Source organism: Drosophila novamexicana, unplaced genomic scaffold (genome assembly GCF_003285875.2).
Source record: "Drosophila novamexicana strain 15010-1031.04,08,12 unplaced genomic scaffold, DnovRS2.1 tig00000820-arrow-pilon, whole genome shotgun sequence".
In the NCBI taxonomy this organism is placed as follows: domain Eukaryota; kingdom Metazoa; phylum Arthropoda; class Insecta; order Diptera; family Drosophilidae; genus Drosophila; species Drosophila novamexicana.
Genome location: NW_020824828.1, coordinates 2991201 through 3011061, shown reverse-complemented (window position 1 = coordinate 3011061; position 19861 = coordinate 2991201). Strand labels below are relative to the sequence as shown.

The 19861-nt window shown below is 42.8% G+C and overlaps 2 protein-coding genes across 2 annotated transcripts; both read left to right on the top strand.

The window, feature by feature from the left end:
- The first annotated feature begins 158 nt into the window (after positions 1-158).
- Positions 159-3001, top strand: LOC115764274 (molybdenum cofactor sulfurase). Its single transcript, XM_030707199.1, has 3 exons — positions 159-381; positions 453-597; positions 656-3001. Exons 1-3 carry the CDS (start codon positions 171-173, stop codon positions 2778-2780), a joined length of 2481 nt encoding a protein of 826 aa, XP_030563059.1. The 5' UTR covers positions 159-170; the 3' UTR covers positions 2781-3001.
- Positions 3002-4574: 1573 nt separating this feature from the next.
- LOC115764314 (small G protein signaling modulator 1) lies at positions 4575-13451 on the top strand. The gene is made up of 7 exons (XM_030707252.1): positions 4575-4675; positions 9074-9729; positions 9798-10512; positions 10571-10870; positions 10933-12352; positions 12426-12703; positions 13242-13451. Exons 1-7 carry the CDS (start codon positions 4612-4614, stop codon positions 13328-13330), a joined length of 3522 nt encoding a protein of 1173 aa, XP_030563112.1. The 5' UTR covers positions 4575-4611; the 3' UTR covers positions 13331-13451.
- The last annotated feature ends 6410 nt before the right edge of the window (positions 13452-19861 follow it).

Genomic DNA, 19861 nt, shown 5'->3' with positions numbered 1-19861 from the left:
TGACGCTATAAATTAACGCAAATTAAAAACCAATGGGAGACTGCTTATGAGGAGCCTTCCCCCTCAGTAATATAAAAATAACTTTCGGCACATTTACACTTGCAGTTGTTTTTTGTTTTTAAAACTTCATAGTGACGACCTCTAATGCACAAACATGTGGCAATGTTGTAATGTATCGATGTGTAATATATCGATATGTATATGTGATATCGGAGTCGTGTGACATCTTATTGATAAATAATTACCGGTTGCTTTTCAAGTTGTGGCCGGCCATAAATACCGCTGAAGCTATTAACAAATGCGCAATAATGAGCGAGTACACGGCGGAGTTCAGTGCTGCAGAGCAGGCGCTGATCGATAAAGAGTTTTCCAGACTTGCGGGTAAGTGGTGAAATAGGAACCAATGCAACTGATAAGAATCTAATTGAGATCTACGTCATGCACTCAACCAGATAGCACCTATCTCGACCATGCAGGCACAACCCTCTATGCCGAAAGCCAAGTGTCAGCTGCAGCCCAACAGCTGCAACGCGATGTTATTTGCAATCCGCACACCTGCCGCGCCACCGGCGACTATGTGGATCAGGTGCGCTACAGGTAAGGCTATTGTTAAAGGGCATACGATATATTAACCTAATGATGATGCATGATGCAGAATCTTGGAGTTCTTCAATACGAGCGCAGACGACTATCACGTAGTTTTCACGGCGAATGCGACGGCTGCACTGCGTCTGGTGGCCGAACATTTTGACTTTGGCAAAGATGGAAACTTTCACTACTGCCAGGAGAATCATACCTCGGTGCTGGGCATGCGTCAGCTGGTAAAGGCCAAGCGCATCTATGTACTAAACAAAGACAGCATTGTGCTTAACGATGTGGAGCAGCCAGTTGCTCCAGCTGCAGCGACTGGGTCAGCACATGGCAACTCGCTGGTCGTATTCTCGGCTCAGTGCAATTTCAGTGGCTACAAGCTGCCGCTGACCGTTATCGAAAAGATACAGAGTCGTGGCATGCAGCAGCTGGGCAAGTGCATCTGGACAGAACCGGCAGGAGAACGCGTGAATAACACGAACAACAACAATTATTATGTGTGCCTGGATGCCGCCTCCTTTGCCGCCAGCAGCCCGCTCGACTTGCAACGCCATCGGCCGGACTTTGTGTGCCTTAGCTTCTACAAGATCTTTGGCTATCCGACGGGCGTGGGCGCCCTGTTGGTAAGTCAGCGCGGTGCGGATGTGCTGCGCAAGCGTTATTATGGCGGCGGCACCATCAACTACGCCTATCCACACACCATGGAGCATCAGTTGCGCAGCCAATTTCACGAACGTTTCGAAGATGGAACGCTACCCTTTCTGTCCATTGTGGAGCTGCTGCAGGGCTTTCGTACGCTGGAACGCCTGGTGCCCGGCCGCAGTATGGAGCGCATTTCAAGGCATGTGCAGGGCTTGGCGCGCTACTGTGAGCAGCAGCTGAAGCAGCTGCAGCATCCCAACGGCGCACCGCTCGTTACGCTCTACAACCATGCCGGCTATGGTGATCGCACCAAGCAGGGCGGCATTGTGGCCTTCAACGTGCGCACCGACGCTGGCGATTATGTGGGCTTCGGTGAGGTGGCCTGCGTGGCTGCACTGCATCGTATACTGTTGCGCACGGGCTGCTTCTGCAACTTGGGCGCCTGCCAGCACTTTTTGCAACTGAATGAGGATACAATGGATGCCATTTATAAGCGCGCCGGCCGTATCTGCGGCGATTACTATGATCTGCTGGATGGACAGCCGACGGGTGCGGTACGCGTCTCCTTTGGCTACATGACGCGTCCCCAAGATGTTGAGCGCTTGTTGCAGATGCTGCGCGCCAGCTATATACACAGCAAGCCGCAGCAGCGTTTCAGCTTCATTGAGCAGCAGGCGGAGCTACTACCCAAGGTGCTGCAGCAGCGGGCACAGCGCTTGCGGCCACGCTTGCTGCAGTTGGCCATCTACCCGGTCAAGTCATGTGCCGCTTTCAAGATCGAGCGGGACGCCGTTTGTTGGCCCTTAACTGATCAGGGACTGCAATACGATCGCGAGTGGATGATTGTGGACATTAATGGCATGGCGCTAACCCAAAAACGCTGCACGGATCTCTGCCTGATACAGCCACGCGTCGTTAGGGATCAACTGGAGCTGCACTTCTGTGGCGCGGATACCGAGTCCTTTTGCTCCGTGCCCCTCTCGCTGAACGTTCAGGCCATCAACTCGGCACGCTGTCGCAGCAAGGTCTGCCGTCAGCCCATTGAAGGTTACGATTGCGGTGATGAGGTGGCCACTTGGCTAAGCCGGCAGCTCGGCCTGGAGGGGCTTCGCCTGCTGCGACAATCGGCGCAGCGCAGCGCACCGGGCTCACAGCAGCAGCAGCTCAGTTTGGTCAATCAAGCTCAGTTTCTGCTCGTCAATCGCGCCTCGGTGCGTTCGCTGCAGTTCGAGGAGGCGCTGGACGAGACTGTCGATCGATTCCGTGCTAACATTGTCATTGACACGGGCATGCCCTTCGAAGAGCTGGCGTATGCGCAGCTGCGCATTGGCGATGTCCTCTTCCAGGTGGATGGCCCCTGTCAGCGCTGTGACATGATCTGCATCAATCAGCGCACCGGCGAGCGTTCTCCCGAGACGCTCACGACCATTGCCCGCATGCAGAGCGGCAAGATGAGGTTCGGCATCTACATCTCGCGTGTACCCAGTGAATCGGATGATAAACAGAAGGAGCAATTGGCCTGTGGAGATGCCATTGTTGTTAGTTAGCCATTTGAATTTGTTAGTTATTTGAAATATGCATCATATACATACATTCCAAAAGATATGTTTAAGTACAAAAGCAATTGTATACAGTCTGTTAGCTTGCCAGCATTATATAACTATAAGTTGTACTGAAATGTGGATATTTTATCGCTAGGAAATGTATGTTGTTTACATTTGGATTGTTTACTTTGATATATATTAGAATTTTTCATGAAAACTGTCTGGTGTTATTCGAGTCCTAATATAAATAATCTCAACAAGTCGGGTCGCCGCGACTTGTATAAACTTGTGTAATACAAGCCATTTCTCTGTCGCACACTGTTTATTTCTCTTTCTTTGAAAAGTTTATTTGCTTTCTCCCTCCTTTTCTCTCTCTCGCCTGGTCTTTCTGTCTCTATTTCTATCAATCTCCGCACTCACTCTCAATCGCGCCCTTTCACTTACTCGCTCTCGTCTGTGATTTTATTTATTTCGATAGAGAATTCGAAAACTTCGATACTTATCGATTCGCTGTCTGTTAAAACACGGAATTAAAATATTAATAGCTTTACAGGGAAGTTACATTAAAGAAGTAAAGTCTATTAAATTACAAACATATTCCAGGCTAATAACATAAACATATTAATGAGAGCTTAAAAAATCTTCAATATTCGTTAAAAATTAAATGGAATTGAAATTATTCAAAAAGCGCGCTATTTAGCACTGATATATGTATCGACACCTATCGATAAACGGTGCCTGTGGGATGCCTGGCAGCGACAACAGCAGCGGCTTGGCGTCGTGAATGTAAATGTCAATAAGGTGCCGTTAGTACACAAACGGAGCTGCTGGGAAACGGACGAGAACAGCAAACAGACGGAAGCGGGCACACACACACACACACACACACACACACACATAAACGCACGCACACAGTGTGGAGGCAAAATGGTGTGAGAAGGAGAGCCCAAGAAAGTATGCAACACAAAGGACTGTGCATAACGGGCCGCCCAGCAAATTATTCGTCCGTTAATTGTGGCAACAACAAATTGAAGGGCAACAATAACAGCGACAACGCGCAAGCAGTTGAAATGTAAAGCATCTGAGTTAAGTGTTGTCTATGTGCACATACATACATATGTAAATACACATGCATATATGCACATATGCCAAAATGCGTAGTTCATGTTTGACAACGCTTTTGCAATAACAACACCAACAAAAACAACTAAACTAACGGCGGCTAGCAGAGCAACAGCAACATATGTATGTATATGCATACATATATGTATTTGCATGTGTGCGCCTCCGTGTGTGTGTGTGCGTAGTACAACTTTATAGCACAGCTAAAAGAATAACATGAAGTCTTGGAAGAATTCAAATACAACGAACATAAATTTTTATACAATTTAATTTTCTGCATAATAAACTTAATATATTAATATAACCATAAAGACAACTTATATATATATATATTAACATATAAATATATATATACATAAAAAAAAACAACAGCAGCTGGGACAACGAAAGAACGCAATTGAGAGAGTGTACCAAAAGAGCGGAAAAGACAGAGAGAGCGAGGGAGAGAGAGAGAGAAGGAGAACGCATATCGCAGGGCGAATGATAAAGCGAGAAGAAAAACTAACAACGACGACGCATAAACAAAACTGAAACTGAAAATATTTGCCCAAAGAATAACACAAATACAGCCATACACATATATTTCAGAAAGTGAAGAGCAAAAGCAACAAAAACAGCAGCAACCAGCAGCAGCAGCGGCAGCAGCAGCAGCAGCGGCAGCGGCAGTCGGGAGCCTGCTTCACAGCGAGGCACGTACCACGACCGTCCAAAAATGAATATGCTACACAGTTTCAGCGGCGGTGGCGCCTCCAATGCCAACAGCGATGCCACCAGCGGTGAGTGAGAAAAAGCAAAAGTTTTTCAGGTTTTTCCCGTGCGTCCCAAGCCGCAACAGCAGAAAGAACAACAACAATGACAACAAGAGAGATAGCTATGGCAATTACATATGTATGTATAATGCGTAGCTTAGTAGTATGTATGTCTGTGTATGTCTATACAAAACGAGAAACTTATATATGTGTTTGTATGTGTGTATGTGTGCGTGCGTGTCTGTGCGTGCTCCCCATGATTAGAAAGCGTCGCAGCTGTAGGTGAGAAAACGAAATAATTTTACGTTCTGCAAGACAAATGCAGAGTTTATCGAAACTTTCAGAACAGAACTTTTGTAATTCTTGTCGGCTGTGTGTGTGTGTATGCGTGTGCTTGTATGTATACGCGTGTGTATGTATATGTGATGGCATGATATGTAGAGTCAGGGCTCGGAACTTCAATTCCCATGCCGTATTGATACTGGGCGGGTTTTTGTGTAGCATACTTTTGTGGGCCCGGGATAAAGTAACTACACATTGATTGAATTAACAGATTATTGATACGCCAACGGAATACATAAATTAATTAATATCATTGAAATGTAAATAGTTTCTTTATAAAGAGCTTGGCGTTTTTTTTTTTAATATAGCTCTTGCGCCTGTATCTGAAATTTCCTCATAACTTGCAAGGCGAGAGTTTCGCGGCATTTTTTCACCATGTAGAAAACATGCTTGAAACTTAAATATTACTATTGCCGCTTAATGTTTAATTTCTTACTGTTGTAAATATATTACCATGCTTAGTTATTTTTATTAAACGAATAGTCAGGCTGGGGCCACGACGACCCTAAAAAGGTCTTTTGTACCATCAGCTCCCTGCGAGAACAAAAGCAACTCCATTTGGCTAATGAGGGTGAGCAGGTCTTTTGTCGAGGCAGTCCTAATCCGGGCAGACTCATTACCACTGATTACTGTCTCCACTTCCAGAACAAAGCTGGACATTCACAAAAAATGTGTTTGTACTTCTTACTACTTAATGTCTCCCAGTTGGAATCACATAGAGTGACAGTAAGAACATGTACCTGAAGCACCGAATTATCTTTATTATCGTAAATGCGCTCACATTTGTTATTTCCATACGGACAGCTAATTAAAGAATGCTATAAAAGTGACACGGAGTACGCGGCTTTCGAATTTTACCTGTTCGTTGTTTTCTCAATTCCTTTAATAAGATCCCAATTAATGTTTAATAAGTTGGGCTAGACGTGTACTCTTGGGCTTCACTTTATAAGTAGCCTTAGCTTCTCTTAAGGGCAGCATAATAATGACATACTAAGTGCTCGTTAATCCGCTTACTTGTTTGTGTGCCCGCATTTACCTGCCAGTTATGGGAGCCTGCGATCCGCTGCTTAGTCGGGCTCGCAATTCCAAATGCAAATTGGCCACTAATTGGCATCGAGTGCTTAAATGCACTTTGAAGAGGATGCTTTATCTGACAAGCCGTGTACGCGCACGTGCGCCCGCACCGACGCCCAACCCCCATTACCCGTGCCGCTTATTGTGGCGGCCAATTAAATAACGCACCTGACGTTTAGTTCGCTGCAGCGTCAAAGTAAAAAGCAAAAGTTCAGGGCCACGCGCACAAATTTGCATTCATCACTTCCACGAACTGGCGTGTTGTGGCGCGTGGCCTGTTGAACGCAGCTCCGCACTGTCTGTGCGGCCGTCCGTCCGTCCGTCCATCCGTCCGTCCGGCTGTCCCTGCCAGTCTGAGGATTAACTGCGTTGCCTTTGTCGCGCTAATTGAGTAAATATCGGTTTTTAATGATTGGTTCGCCGACCAGCACTTACATTTGCGCTGCTCGCCTGTTTACGTTCAGATTATTAAAAGAAAACACCAGCTGAAAAAAGCCGCCTTCGACCAGACCAAATGTTTCATATTCAATGCCAAGAGTTTTACTTGCGTGTACAACAAAAAAATCACAGAAGTTATTTAAAATGTCGCTTAAACACATGACAAATTCAGTTTTACGTCGATTTTTAAGAGTGTGCATAAGGAGCATTAAATAAAAATCTCCTCCCTCCTCTGCTGACTTTCTGTCGAGAAAAAATACGTAACGAAACAAGGAAATACTAAAAGAATATTTAAAAAAAAAAACTAAGGTTAAAGTTAATTTTTCTTTTTTGAAAATGGTTTGAAAAGATTTAAGATTTAGTTTTTCTTTTGTTTTTCTACATAATGAAAAAGTCCGAGTAATATTAGCTTAGTCCTTGAATTGCCCATAAATATATTAAGTTGCCATTACTGAATCCTTCAGCCAACCTGTCTGCCCTAACCTCTGATCCTTCTCTAACAGATGGTCCTATTTAGCTACAGAATTTTAGATAGGGTTCAAGTTAGTTGGAGAAATAGTTGGAACCAGCCTGATTTGCCGGCAATGTTTCAAAGTTGCCAGTGCGATTAGCCTCCCCAGTTCCCACATGAGTGTGCTTGTGTCCGTGTGTGTGTATAATCCTGTTTCAGTTGGGTGGCAAACATATGTTTGGGTCCAGCTTCCATTTACAATATGGCGCGGTCAAATGGCATGGGGCGCCTGCAGAGCGCGGCGAGCTTGGAGCTGACAGCAAATTAAAGGAACACGAGCAAAGGCAAGGCACAATCCTCATGTTTGTCATCCCTCCTCACGTTGCATTCTCCGTCTCCCTCTGCCACTGCCTCTGCCTCTCGCTCTATTTCTCGCTGTGCCTTACGTTGTCCTGCTCTCACGCCTCGCATACTGCGCTGCGTGTTAGTCGTCGTCTCGCTCGCACCCAGGCATGCTTTTTGTGTTTGCCTGTCATCAGCTGTTTTATGTTGTTCAGGGTCAAGAGTGTGCGTCGCAGGTGTAGCTAACAGCACGCACCCACATCCAGTCTCACCCCTACACAGACCCAACCCCCTCCCCTCCTCCAACCCTCCACCCCTCTGTCCGCGGCGAGGCCAACGGTACACCCTACGCTGGGTACACACATTGTCTAGTTTACGATTCACGCAAGCTTTTCTTCGTTTTGCTTTTTCATTATTTCTTTGTTGTTGTCTCTTCCTCTTCTTCTGCTTGTTCTTGTTCTTGTCCATTTTCCCCTGTTCCATTGCCATTGGCGAGTCAAGGTTACCAGGCCCAGCCCGGCTGGCGGCTCTGCGTAGTGGCAGCCGTCTTGTTTTCTTTTTAATTGAATTGTTTAATGCATAATTCAAATGGACGCCAACTGGGCAGACCGCAGCTACTAAATCGCACTTAACTAAATACGCGCATGTCTAAAGATTCAATATTTGCCAACTCTGTTCAATCTTGTCATGGAATCGTTTCCAATTAGAATGAATCAAATACCTAGGCCTGGCTTATGGCTATAATGTTACTTATCAAACTATAATACTATACAAGGCATAATCCAGATTAAACTGATATGTTTCGACTTTTTAGATAGTTTCAAAGAGAGCTGATTCGTTATAGATTAAGCTTTGAATTGTTTGCTATTGAAATGTGATTAAAATATATGAGAAATCGTAGAAAGAAACCAAACACTAAGTTCAACCTTGCTTAAAATTCGAACCTTTATTTAAGATTCTCTAAAATAAAAGCGAATACGGTATTTACGTTGAAACTCACTTCAGTGATCAAAGCTTACCAATTCCACCCCTGTTATCGGAAAATCAGTGAAAATCAGTTTGCAGACAGACACTAGCTCTGGGTTAAATGAGCTAACACTTAAATATCTGATACTATTCTTTTGTAGATGATTTTAATATATGTATATATGATTTATACCTATATTCTAAAATCATATTTAAAGGAATCTTGTCAGATATTCGTTTGGAATCTACATGAATTGCAAAATTTCTTTGCCTAAATGTAATTCGGAAAGCTTGAAAATTAAAGTTCAAGCGTTAGTTTTGCTGTTGTAAAAACAAACGAAAAGAAACCCGCTTCAGAGTCTGGTGAAAATATTTGAGATGCGCTTAAAGATGGAATATGCCATTGGGTTGCCATGTCACGTTGCCGCTGGGCCAAATCCTTTCCATTCTATTTGCATTCTAATTAGAAGCGCGCCTTTTGGGCTCCTTTTCGTATGCCATTTGCATATTTGTGAATACATCCATGAATAGTATACATACATAAATAGATTATCGTTGGTAACAACGATTTGTTCCGGAACAAAATTGACAGTGATGGCCAAATGATTGACAGCGGTCTGGCCTCCAGTTCAAATTCAATTCGGAGGGCGGGCGGTGCGAGAATATAAAAGTGAACCTAAGCTACACATGGAGCAGCTTCTGATATGACAGTCATTGTAAGGCTTGAGGACCGGCATTGGAATAGAGTTATGCCAGACTTTAAGACTGGCTTTCTGACATTAATTTGGCCAAATCTGTGCTGGTTTTTGCAGAATGCGAGCTGAAGGAGCGCCTGATTGCGAGCGTTAAGAAGGAGGTGAAGCAACTGATGGAGGAGGCGGTCACCAAGAAGTATGTGCACGAGGAGAGCAGCTCGGTGACATCGCTTTGTGCCGCTGTCGAAGCCTGCCTCAGCCACGGCCTGCGTCGTCGCGCCCTGGGCCTGTTCAAGACCTCATCGACGACAGCGCTAATACAGAAGATAGCAAAGATCTGCCCGGAGGCGGACTATGTGAGCCGTCGTCTGTTGGAGCTAGAGCTGGCCCAGGAGAGCCATGCTGTTAGCGGCAAGCGCTCCTCCTCCAGCAGTGACAGCATCATCAAGCCGAAGCTGCTCAGCAAGGGTAGCGGCAGCAGCAGCTCGGTGACCACCATAAATACGGTTGTCGCCTCGGTGGGTGCCAATGGTGCGGCGGCGCCGCTGGGCAAATATCTGTGGATACGCCTGGCGCTCTACGAGAAACGTTTGGCCAAGATTATTGAGCATCTGGTGGGCAATGCTCAGAGCTATTACGATCGCGAGGCGCTGGTCGCTGATCCCGATTATGGTTCCATACTCAGCTCCCTGCTGGTGGGCCCCTGTGCTCTGGAGTTTACGCGGGCCAAGACTGCCGACCACTACTGGTCCGATCCCTGCGCCGATGAGCTGGTAATCCCGAAAGCACTTGCATCAATATATAACTGCCTAAGCTCTTCGCTTTTTCGATCTGCTTGCAGGTGCAGCGCCATCGCATCAGTTCGGGCAATCGGACGCCACCCACCTGTCATCGGCCCATTATCAATTTCAAGCGCAGCCTGCACACCAGCTCGGAGGACACGAGCAGCGGCAGCTTCAAGGCCTGCTCGCCGGCGAGCGTGGCGAAGGACTATGTGGAGTCGCTGCATCAAAATTCACGGACCACCCTACTCTATGGCAAGAACAATGTGCTTGTGCTGCCCAAAGATGTGGCTGAACCGATGCCGGGCTACCTCAGTCTGCACCAGAGCATCCAGTCCCTGACCATCAAATGGACGCCCAATCAATTGATGAACGGCTACAACGATGGCGATGGCAGCGACAAGAGCTTCTACTGGGGCTACGCGCTTAACATTAATGTGGACGAGATTGTCTATGTGCATTGCCATCAGAATCGTGGCGGTGACACGGGCGGCACCATTATTCTAGTTGGCCAGGATGGCGTACAACGGCCGCCCATACACTTCCCGGAGGGCGGACACCTGCAGGCGTTCCTCAGTTGCTTGGAGACGGGTCTGCTGCCACATGGCCAGCTCGATCCGCCGCTCTGGTCGCAGCGCGGCATTGGCAAGCTCTTTCCCTGGCCGAAAAGCGTGCGTCGCCATATCCTGCCCTCGGTCATGGAGTCATCCAGCGATGAGACACCCATTGACTATGTCTTTCGTGTAGTCAGCAAAAGCCAGCACGAGGAGTTCCGTAAGATCTTTCAGCGATACGAATGTATTTGTTAAATATCTCTGCTGATTCCTTCTAGTGGCTACACATCCCATACTGGAGCTTGGTCGCTCCAGTCCGCGGCGCAAGCATCTGGGCAGCTGCTCGACCACCGGCAGCAGCGATTGCTCCAGCAAGAGCTTGTCCATTGACCAGAGCAGCAACCCAGATCCGCCATTGATACAGGCCAGCCAAACGGCCAGCATTGAACTGGTCTGCTCCACAATGCGTCGCCAGATAATCTCGCGCGCCTTCTACGGCTGGCTGGCCTACTGTCGGCATTTGTCCACGGTTCGCACCCATCTCTCCGGTCTGGTCAATGGTCGCATAACCCCAGATTGTAAGTGAACGTTGGCTAATTGAAATAATCTTCCAATACATACTTCCATTCCTTCGTTTCAGTGGCCGCTGACGAGCAGGGGCTAACCAGCCAGAAATGGCAGGCAATGAATGTAGATGGCATTGTTACCGGCGAATTGGAGCTCTATCGTCTGGTCTACTTCGGTGGCGTAGAGCACGACCTGCGTAAGGAGGTGTGGCCGTATCTGCTTGGCCACTACGCGTTCGGATCGACGCCGGAGCAGCGGCAAAAGCAGGACGAGACCTGCAAACACTACTATGAGACCACAATGAGCGAGTGGCTGGCCGTGGAGGCGATCGTGCGGCAGCGTGAAAAGGAGAAAACGGCCCTGGCTGTGGCCAAGATGAGTGCGGAGCAGGCACGACTGGCAGCCAATGCAAATGCCCTCAGTACGGATGATCTGCTGTCGAATAGTGGGGGGCAGCTGGAGCTGGACAATGGTGAGCAGGCCGAGGGCGAGAACGATGTATTCGATGACAACGATTTCTCGGACATATCCGATCCGGGTGACGAATACGATGAGCAGCCGCTATTGGAGGAACAGCTGGCACAGGCACAGGAGGAGGCGGTGGAACATGAAGAGGAGTCATCGGATCCGTTGCCCGTAGCACCACAGCTAAGCGAGCAGTTACTCTTGGAGTCGCAAAACATTGATGGCATGGAACCACTGCGCTTGCAGGATAACTGTTTTGGTGACTCCGAAGCTGAGGGCGGTCTGGGCTTGGATGGCAGTGGCAATATACTTTTGCTCAGCATTAAGAGTTCACCCTCCACCAGCAGCTACGAGACGGTAGGCAACGAGTTTGCCGATCTGGCCGATGTTAAAGTCCTAGACGAGGCGGCCGCGGAGGCGGAAATAGCTGTGGATATGGACGCGGAGCCCTACGGTCAGTTAAGCAAATTTCACAGCGCCGATGACGTGCGTCACGATGAGGAGCATCCAGCAACGGCAGTCATCATTACAGAAGCCGCCTCGCTGGATGACCTCGATGTCCAATGCAATGACGACGAACCCACCGAAGAGTTCACCTCACGCAAGACCAGCCTCATGTCGCCCCTTAACGAGGACATCACTGTTGTCGCCTCACTGGATGCCCTGCAGGAGCCAAAGTCCGCCTGTGTCTCGCCCGCCAGCTCTAATGGCGGCGTCTACAGCGTCGAGCTGCTGGAACAGTTTGGCCTAAATCTGCATCGGATCGAGAAGGATGTGCAGCGTTGCGATCGAAATTATTGGTACTTTGCCAGCGAGAATCTGGACAAGCTACGCAATGTGATATCGACGTACGTGTGGGAGCACCTGGACGTGGGCTACATGCAGGGCATGTGCGATCTGGTCGCTCCCTTGCTGGTCATCTTCGATGATGAGTCGCTCAGCTACAGCTGCTTCTGCAAGCTCATGGAGCGCATGATCGAGAACTTTCCCAGCGGTGGTGCCATGGACATGCATTTCGCCAATATGCGGTATTTATCTGTCTATCTATGCTATCTTGAACGGATACTGACCTGATCTTTTCCCGCATCTCATCTCTTCCAGCTCGCTCATTCAAATACTCGACTCCGAGATGTACGACCTGATGGACTCGAATGGCGATTACACCCACTTCTACTTCTGTTACCGCTGGTTCCTTTTGGATTTTAAGCGCGAGCTCATCTATGACGATGTCTTTGCCACCTGGGAAGTCATCTGGGCAGCCAAACATATTGCCTCTGGGCATTTTGTGCTCTTCCTGGCGCTGGCGCTGCTCGAAACCTATCGCGATATCATTTTGTCCAACAGCATGGACTTTACAGATGTCATCAAGTTCTTTAATGGTATAGTCATTTATATATTTTAAACTGTTTATTTTGACCCACTGACTGACTGACTGAATGACTGATGATCAACGCTCAGCTTTTTACTTAAGTTACCTTTTGTGATGAAGTTGTAAGAAAGGGGTTTTGGGAAATTTTAATCGCTAAACGGTTGAATGCTACTTAATAATGGATTAATGGGTGTAGTTTCGGGTTCAAACTCACTTCCAAGGATCTCTATGAAAATTCATAGGAGACGTGTCCTACTTAACTTATTTTTAAAGATCTTTGTTTAAATTCATTTGATTGGTGGTTCACATCCTTCTCGAAATCTATCCCTATATGGGGTGGAAATGGGGGTCAACGATTGGTGGGTAAAGTTTCGGGTTGAAACCCATTTCCGGGGTTTTATATGAAAGACCATTTGAGACGTTTTCTTCATTCGATATTTATCAAATATTTAAGTAAAATTTAACTCTAAGACAGTACGGGTAGACTTAAACTGGTTTTGTGTATACATATTTTCATAAATACTTGTGCATATTGTTTTTAATTTCAGAAATGGCCGAGCGTCATAATGCACAGTCGATACTGCAGCTATCTCGCAGTCTCGTCCTGCAATTGCAGACAATAATTGAGAACAAATAAGTTTCACAGGGGAACACAATTTGGAGCAACTCACTCAAAATGAAACTGGAAAGAAAATGGGAATCGGAACTGGAACTGGCTATGTAGCTCACCTAGTTGCATGTGTGTGTATGTGTGTAATGTTTGAGTGTGCGTGTGTGTTTGAGTGTTGGCTTTGCTTGTGAGTGTGTGCGTGCATGCGTGTCTGTGTGTATGTGAGCGTGAGTGTAGTTGAGTGCGGTCCCAAACGTTTATAAGCTAGCACATAGTAGGCTCAACAAATCGGTTAGCTCTCGTTTCTCAGTCACTTGCAATACATAGCATCCGTACTTCCTGAAACAGTATTGGAGTTATATATATATACCATATGTAGTAGTGAGCACTTAAGTATTGCATACTAATGTAGATTCTGGTTGCAACTCAAAAAAACAGGGGAGTAGCTGCTAATAAACTATTTGGTTGAATATTTATATATATGTATATATATGTACATATATGCATATATATATATATAGAGAGAGAGAGAGAGAAGTAACTATAGCTGTAGCTGTATAAAATGCACCGTTAGGACACCGAACGCTCTTGGGGCAGTTGTTAGTTAGTTATCGATTATCGATTATCGGTTATCGTTTATCAGTTATTTACGAACATTGCGATTGTGTAGAAATGAACAAGTTTATGCCCACTTGACGGGCTGTTTTGCAATTTTTGAATAAGTGGTTGGGAATCGTTTTAGAAGCGCGTCAACTCAGCTCAGTTGTAAGCAAGAATGAAACAAAACAAAAAATACAAAAAAAAAAAAACAGAAAACTTATATAAAATAAACTTTATTAAGTCAAAGACAAATGCAAAACAAAACTAAGCCGTAAAGAAATGTAGTGACCTGAACATAAAAAGCGCTAAACATGCTGTTAACAAAAACAAAACATAAAACAAAACATATTATATTTATACTTATACAATATATACATACATAAATATATATATATATACATAAATATATATAAATATATATATATATATATATATATATATATATATATGTATATATATATAAAGCTATATACATATATATTTATATTAATACATACCTATTTAGAGGCAGTTACAATGCATATTTATACGTTTTGTATATTCAGAGATGAGAATATTGTAGTGTATATACATATATACGCATTATATATATATATATATACAGACACATACATTATACAAACATACATAAGTACCAACTGCAATGCTGTGCGGGATTTTGGGGCGGGTTTTAGACGAAGCAGCTACTGTTTCCATAATTGTTAACATAATTAGTATGTTAGGGTTTGTCATAGATCAACCAATACACACACACACACACAAAATACATACACCACGTACACGTAGTGCATAGTTATACTACATACATATATATATACATACATACATATATATTTATATAACAAGTACTAAATGTTTCAATTGTTTGCGGGGCAAGGCAATTGGTTGGTTTGGTGCTGAGCTTTGTACTTGAGAACGGGCCGCCAGTTAACATGGATCTAGCTACCCACATAAGAAACATTTTTGACTAGATCTAGAGGTAGAGGTAGAGGTAGAGAGAGGGGGGGTGGCATTGCGGCCAATGCGAATAGATAATGCAGCTCGGCCTAGTTCGAACAACTGTAGTGTATTATGAAGTGTTACGAATATATTGTTTGCTAGTTACAATAATGTATGATATATTTATATAATGATAATGACGGATCGATGGAATGCCTGTCGTAATATACAACACATAAACATATACATATTAGGTGTATGTATTTGCATGTGTATTTATATATATTGTTATAACCAAACAAAAGCAAACAAATGTTTTCAATAATCAAAACAACTTAAAATTCTTTCCGCCGATTTCGATGGAAATACTCTCAGGCATACTTATACCCTGTAGCCATTCAATTGATCAAATTGCACATAGATAAATCTTTCTGATGTGAGTCCGTTTGTAATATCTAAAAATATGACTACAACACAATGAAAAGGCGTGCTTAAAATTGTTGATATCCTACCTATGAAATTCCTTACCATAAATAGAAGAACGAAAAGAGGGTTCAAAGCGTAGCTATGCACATTTGCAACAAAGAAATATGATAAAAGGTTTAAAGGAACAAATTGCAAAACAGTTACACAGATTGACAGGGTACAGGGTATACGCTAGTCGAGCCCACGCGACTAGAGCACACACTGGTTTATTATTTTTGTTGTGCAGGCGCACCAAAAACTCCCTCCATTGGGCTTAAATAAAAGGTTTGTTGTTTACACTCATGTAGTGCATATATATATACATATAACATATATATACATAAATCCAATTAAGTAAATGCGAAACGCACGCTTTTTGTGTATAGAAACACCCTTCCCCTCAACCAAAGGACAAACAAACAAACAACAAAAAATATATAGAAAAAAAACTTAATGTGATTTCTTGTTGCTTCTTTAAATATTGATATTTTTGTAAGCGCTATGAAATTATACATAAATTGATACAATTATAATTTATATAAAATATAAAGGTCGCATAGGGCTAGGTTCGGGTAAGAGTTTGAATAATGCCTAGAATACGAGATGCAAATGATTTCAAGATTTGATAAAACTTTTGATACACATATTCGACGAGCGGAAATTGCAAAACCAACAACTCTTAGGTCTATCGCGTTATTATTTCAATATTACCTGAACTAGTTATATATATATATACATACGTAGAGAGCATTAACGAACACATGTAAACATATATATAATAAAATATATACACGCATATAAGTCAATATATACATGAATATTATGTTAAGTTTTGCAGCTAGAGCATAACCAAAGCTCTGAGCATTTACTCGTTAATACATACATATGCGCACATGCATACACACATGTGTCGACATACACATGTGCATGCATATGTGTACTCCAAAATGTACCACTACAAGCATACACTGAAAAAAAGTTAGCAAAATGCCATTATATATATCTGGGAGTGAAAATTAATATATGTATATTCATATTCACAGAAACACTGACATACATACAGACATACATTTATTTGAAAACAAAACGAACAATTGACAAATGATACAAATAAATGTGAAATATGCAAAATTGTTTACAACACCAAACAAATAAATTGTGTTAATTTCAAAGTGAAGTGTTCAATTAACTAAATACCGCAGACAAGCTGCTCGAGCTCGATTCAATAGATCCTTTGGTAAGTATAAATGGCAGAGAAGTTCAATGCCTGTTCAAAATATTCTTCACGTGATTATAGCAATATTTTTGTTGAAAAAAATCGCACTAAAATTAAATCAGAATATACAATTTTTATTTCGATAACAAGTACAACATTTTTTCCTTTTTATGGAAATTTTAGAGGAAAAGAACTCTACGAATTAAGAATCCGAATTTAAAGCTTGCAGTTCAATTAAATGCAGAGAATATATTCTTGACAAATAACAAAAATTTTAAGCCATTTCAATAATTTACGATTAATAATATACAATATTACATTCACAATGTTACATTCACAATGCTACATATACGAATATTACAATTTCCTTCTTTTATTTTTTGAAAAAATATTGGTTAAGCGCTCACATTTAATTAAAATTTCAACAGCTAACTAGAAATTTATAAAGTCCATCAGAAACATAGATTAGCACTTGAAATTTTCAAAGTTTTTTTTTGTGAAGTTCCAAGTTTTGTCCGATTTGCTTTAAACTTATTTTCAAAGCTTTACATAAGAACTTAATGAATAGGTGTTTCAGCGAGTGGGAAAATTTCACCCGCTACAGTGGTAAATTGGTGGAAAATGGTTGTATGATCTTTGAGGGAATTTATTTTAAAAGTGCCACGGGCAAAGCCGGGGGTTCCCGCTAGTATATATGAATAATATATATTTCTATTATATTATATTTTTTATATTTTTTTTACTATTTAGCTTATAAAATCATAGATATATTTTTTGTAATATTTCTTGTAAGCTTACAAAATATTTCTGTTAACAAATTTTTACACATAATGCAAATTTTAATTTTTCTTATGTTGAATATTGTATCAAAAGCTAAAAATTTTCATTTTATTATTTATTTATTTTTATAATATTTTCTAATAATATTTGAGAAATTTATGACGATAGGAAATTGTTGTTTTCTAGGAGCATTAAATTCTATGTTATATTTGCATATACAAAAAATGAGCACACCTTTTGACTGGCTTAAAATACTTCGCACAAATCCGAGAATTTTCAGGGAAACGGGGATTTGCGGTTTTATTTTACAACTAAAAAGTAGTTGGCAGCTTTCTTGCGGTAAATACACGGCAAAAACATTTTTGTGTTCTTTTGTTTGACCTATATTTATAACACACGTTTATGTTTCTTACGTTGACCTATATTTATGATATATATATTATAATTTGTACATTATGTATTATGTATAAATCCAAACTCTAACCCTTAACATACTTAACAATAGTGGATCAGTTTGCACAGGCGAGTCATCGGCTTGTTGATCTAGTAGAAAAGCGTAAACCATATATGTTTCGTAGTTTGATGATTTTGAAAACTTGAAATATTCTCCGTAAATCGATAATAGGCTAATGGGCTGATAGCTAGAATTTCGCACAGCGCTCGAAACATTCTGATGACAATTGTGGTTGGTTTTGGGGGCCAGATTGGATATTGGGCACACACGAAACCAGAGTTGGGCAGGTTAGGCATCCGGGGCCAGTGACGCCACGGCAAGCAACAGGAACAGGAGCCGGAGTAGGATCAGGGGCGCTGCGGGTTGGGGTAAGCGCAGCGCGCAAACTCGCCAAATGCGAAGCAACAGTAGCAGCAGCTGCCCAATTTGGGGCAGGAAGTGAACAGGGCCGGGACCAGAGCCGGGTAGCTTGTCCTGTTGCTTGTGGCAAGATGTGTCAAACAGCGTTCGACGTCAGCAACGCACAACATACACAAACACAAACAGAAACACACACACATACACATGCACATATAAACACACACACACAACATAAAACAATAACAGAAACGCATACAGATACCCAAAAGTATTCCACACGTGCAAGCGAGACGGCAAGGGCCAAAGGGCAGCGATTTCAAAAAGCTTCAAAGCAATGTTGAAAGTGATGGAGGGCCGAAGAGCTGACGCGGTAGCAGAACCTTAATTGCTCCCAATTGGACTATGGGCCAAAAATCAAATTTTTCGGCCAAAACCCTAACATTTCTACAAGCAGGGATATAAGGACATATTTTTTATTTCAAGTCTCAAGCACTTAGAGATTTTGACATTCTTGCGTTCATATATACGGACGGACAGACAGACGGATTTATATATATATATATATACATATTGAAATATATATACATATTAAATGAATATATATATATATATATATACAAGAATATGTATACTTTATGGGGTCGGAGATACTACCTTCTGCCTGTTACCTATTGGAATTCTTACAAATTTGGAATAGGGATAAATATTAGCTTACTTATATGAATTCTCGGTGTACTCAATGTGATTAAGCAATCAATTAATCGTAAGGAAATTGTTCAATTTGTGTAATATATAGTTTTTTTTAACATTATTTACGGAAATGAGTGAAAATCCGGAAAAATGCTGTAGTCGCACGCCATGGGGAAATAAAAATATCCTATTAAGGTTAAATTCCACTTTGGACATCCTCAAAGCAGAGTACTCAACAAAATTGACAAGTTTAAACATTTTTAAGAAATTTTTGGAAAAAAAAACTTCTACATTTCGTTAAATTAATTGATCTAAAACATTCTTCGATAATTGTTTTCTTCTTTTTCATTGTTTTAACATTATTGTTGCCATTGAGTTCTGTCCAAAGTTCGTCATCCCTTGCCCATGGTGCATAAGCTGGCTGGCACGGCATGCCGATATATGTAGGCAGGCAACAGTAACAGTAAGGGTAACGGTAACAGCAACAGTAACGGTAACAGCAACAATAACAGTAACAGCAATGTGAGTAGTAACAGCTTCGTGGATTTGTGGAACGCAACGAATGCTAGCTTTCAGTTGAATTTTTGAGCTGGTCGCGTGCAGACGTCACGCTTTCGCTAGAAATTATTATCACATATATCACATACACACACACACGCACACACACACGCAGACGCACACACGCTCACAGAGAGACGGACGCTAGCACACACAGTAATAAGAATTCAAAAGTTTTCCTCATACAGTAGTAGAGTCATTTAGTTAAGCTCCTGCTCTAGCGCCTCAACCCTCCGACCGCAACTCTTTGCTCTGGGGCACTGGTTTCTGGCAATGGCAACAACAGCAACATCAACAGCAACAGGAACAGCAGCAGCAGCGAGCGTTGCTCCCTAGCGGCAGCATGCCAAATTATTTATAAAACTCAGTCAGCCAGCAACTAGTAAATAAGCCAGCCGACTTGAACGAGTGAAAGTGAAAGTGAAAGCGAAAGTGAAAAGACTAGCATTATTATATGTAAACAGAAGGCAGTTAACAAGAAATTGCGTATACGCAG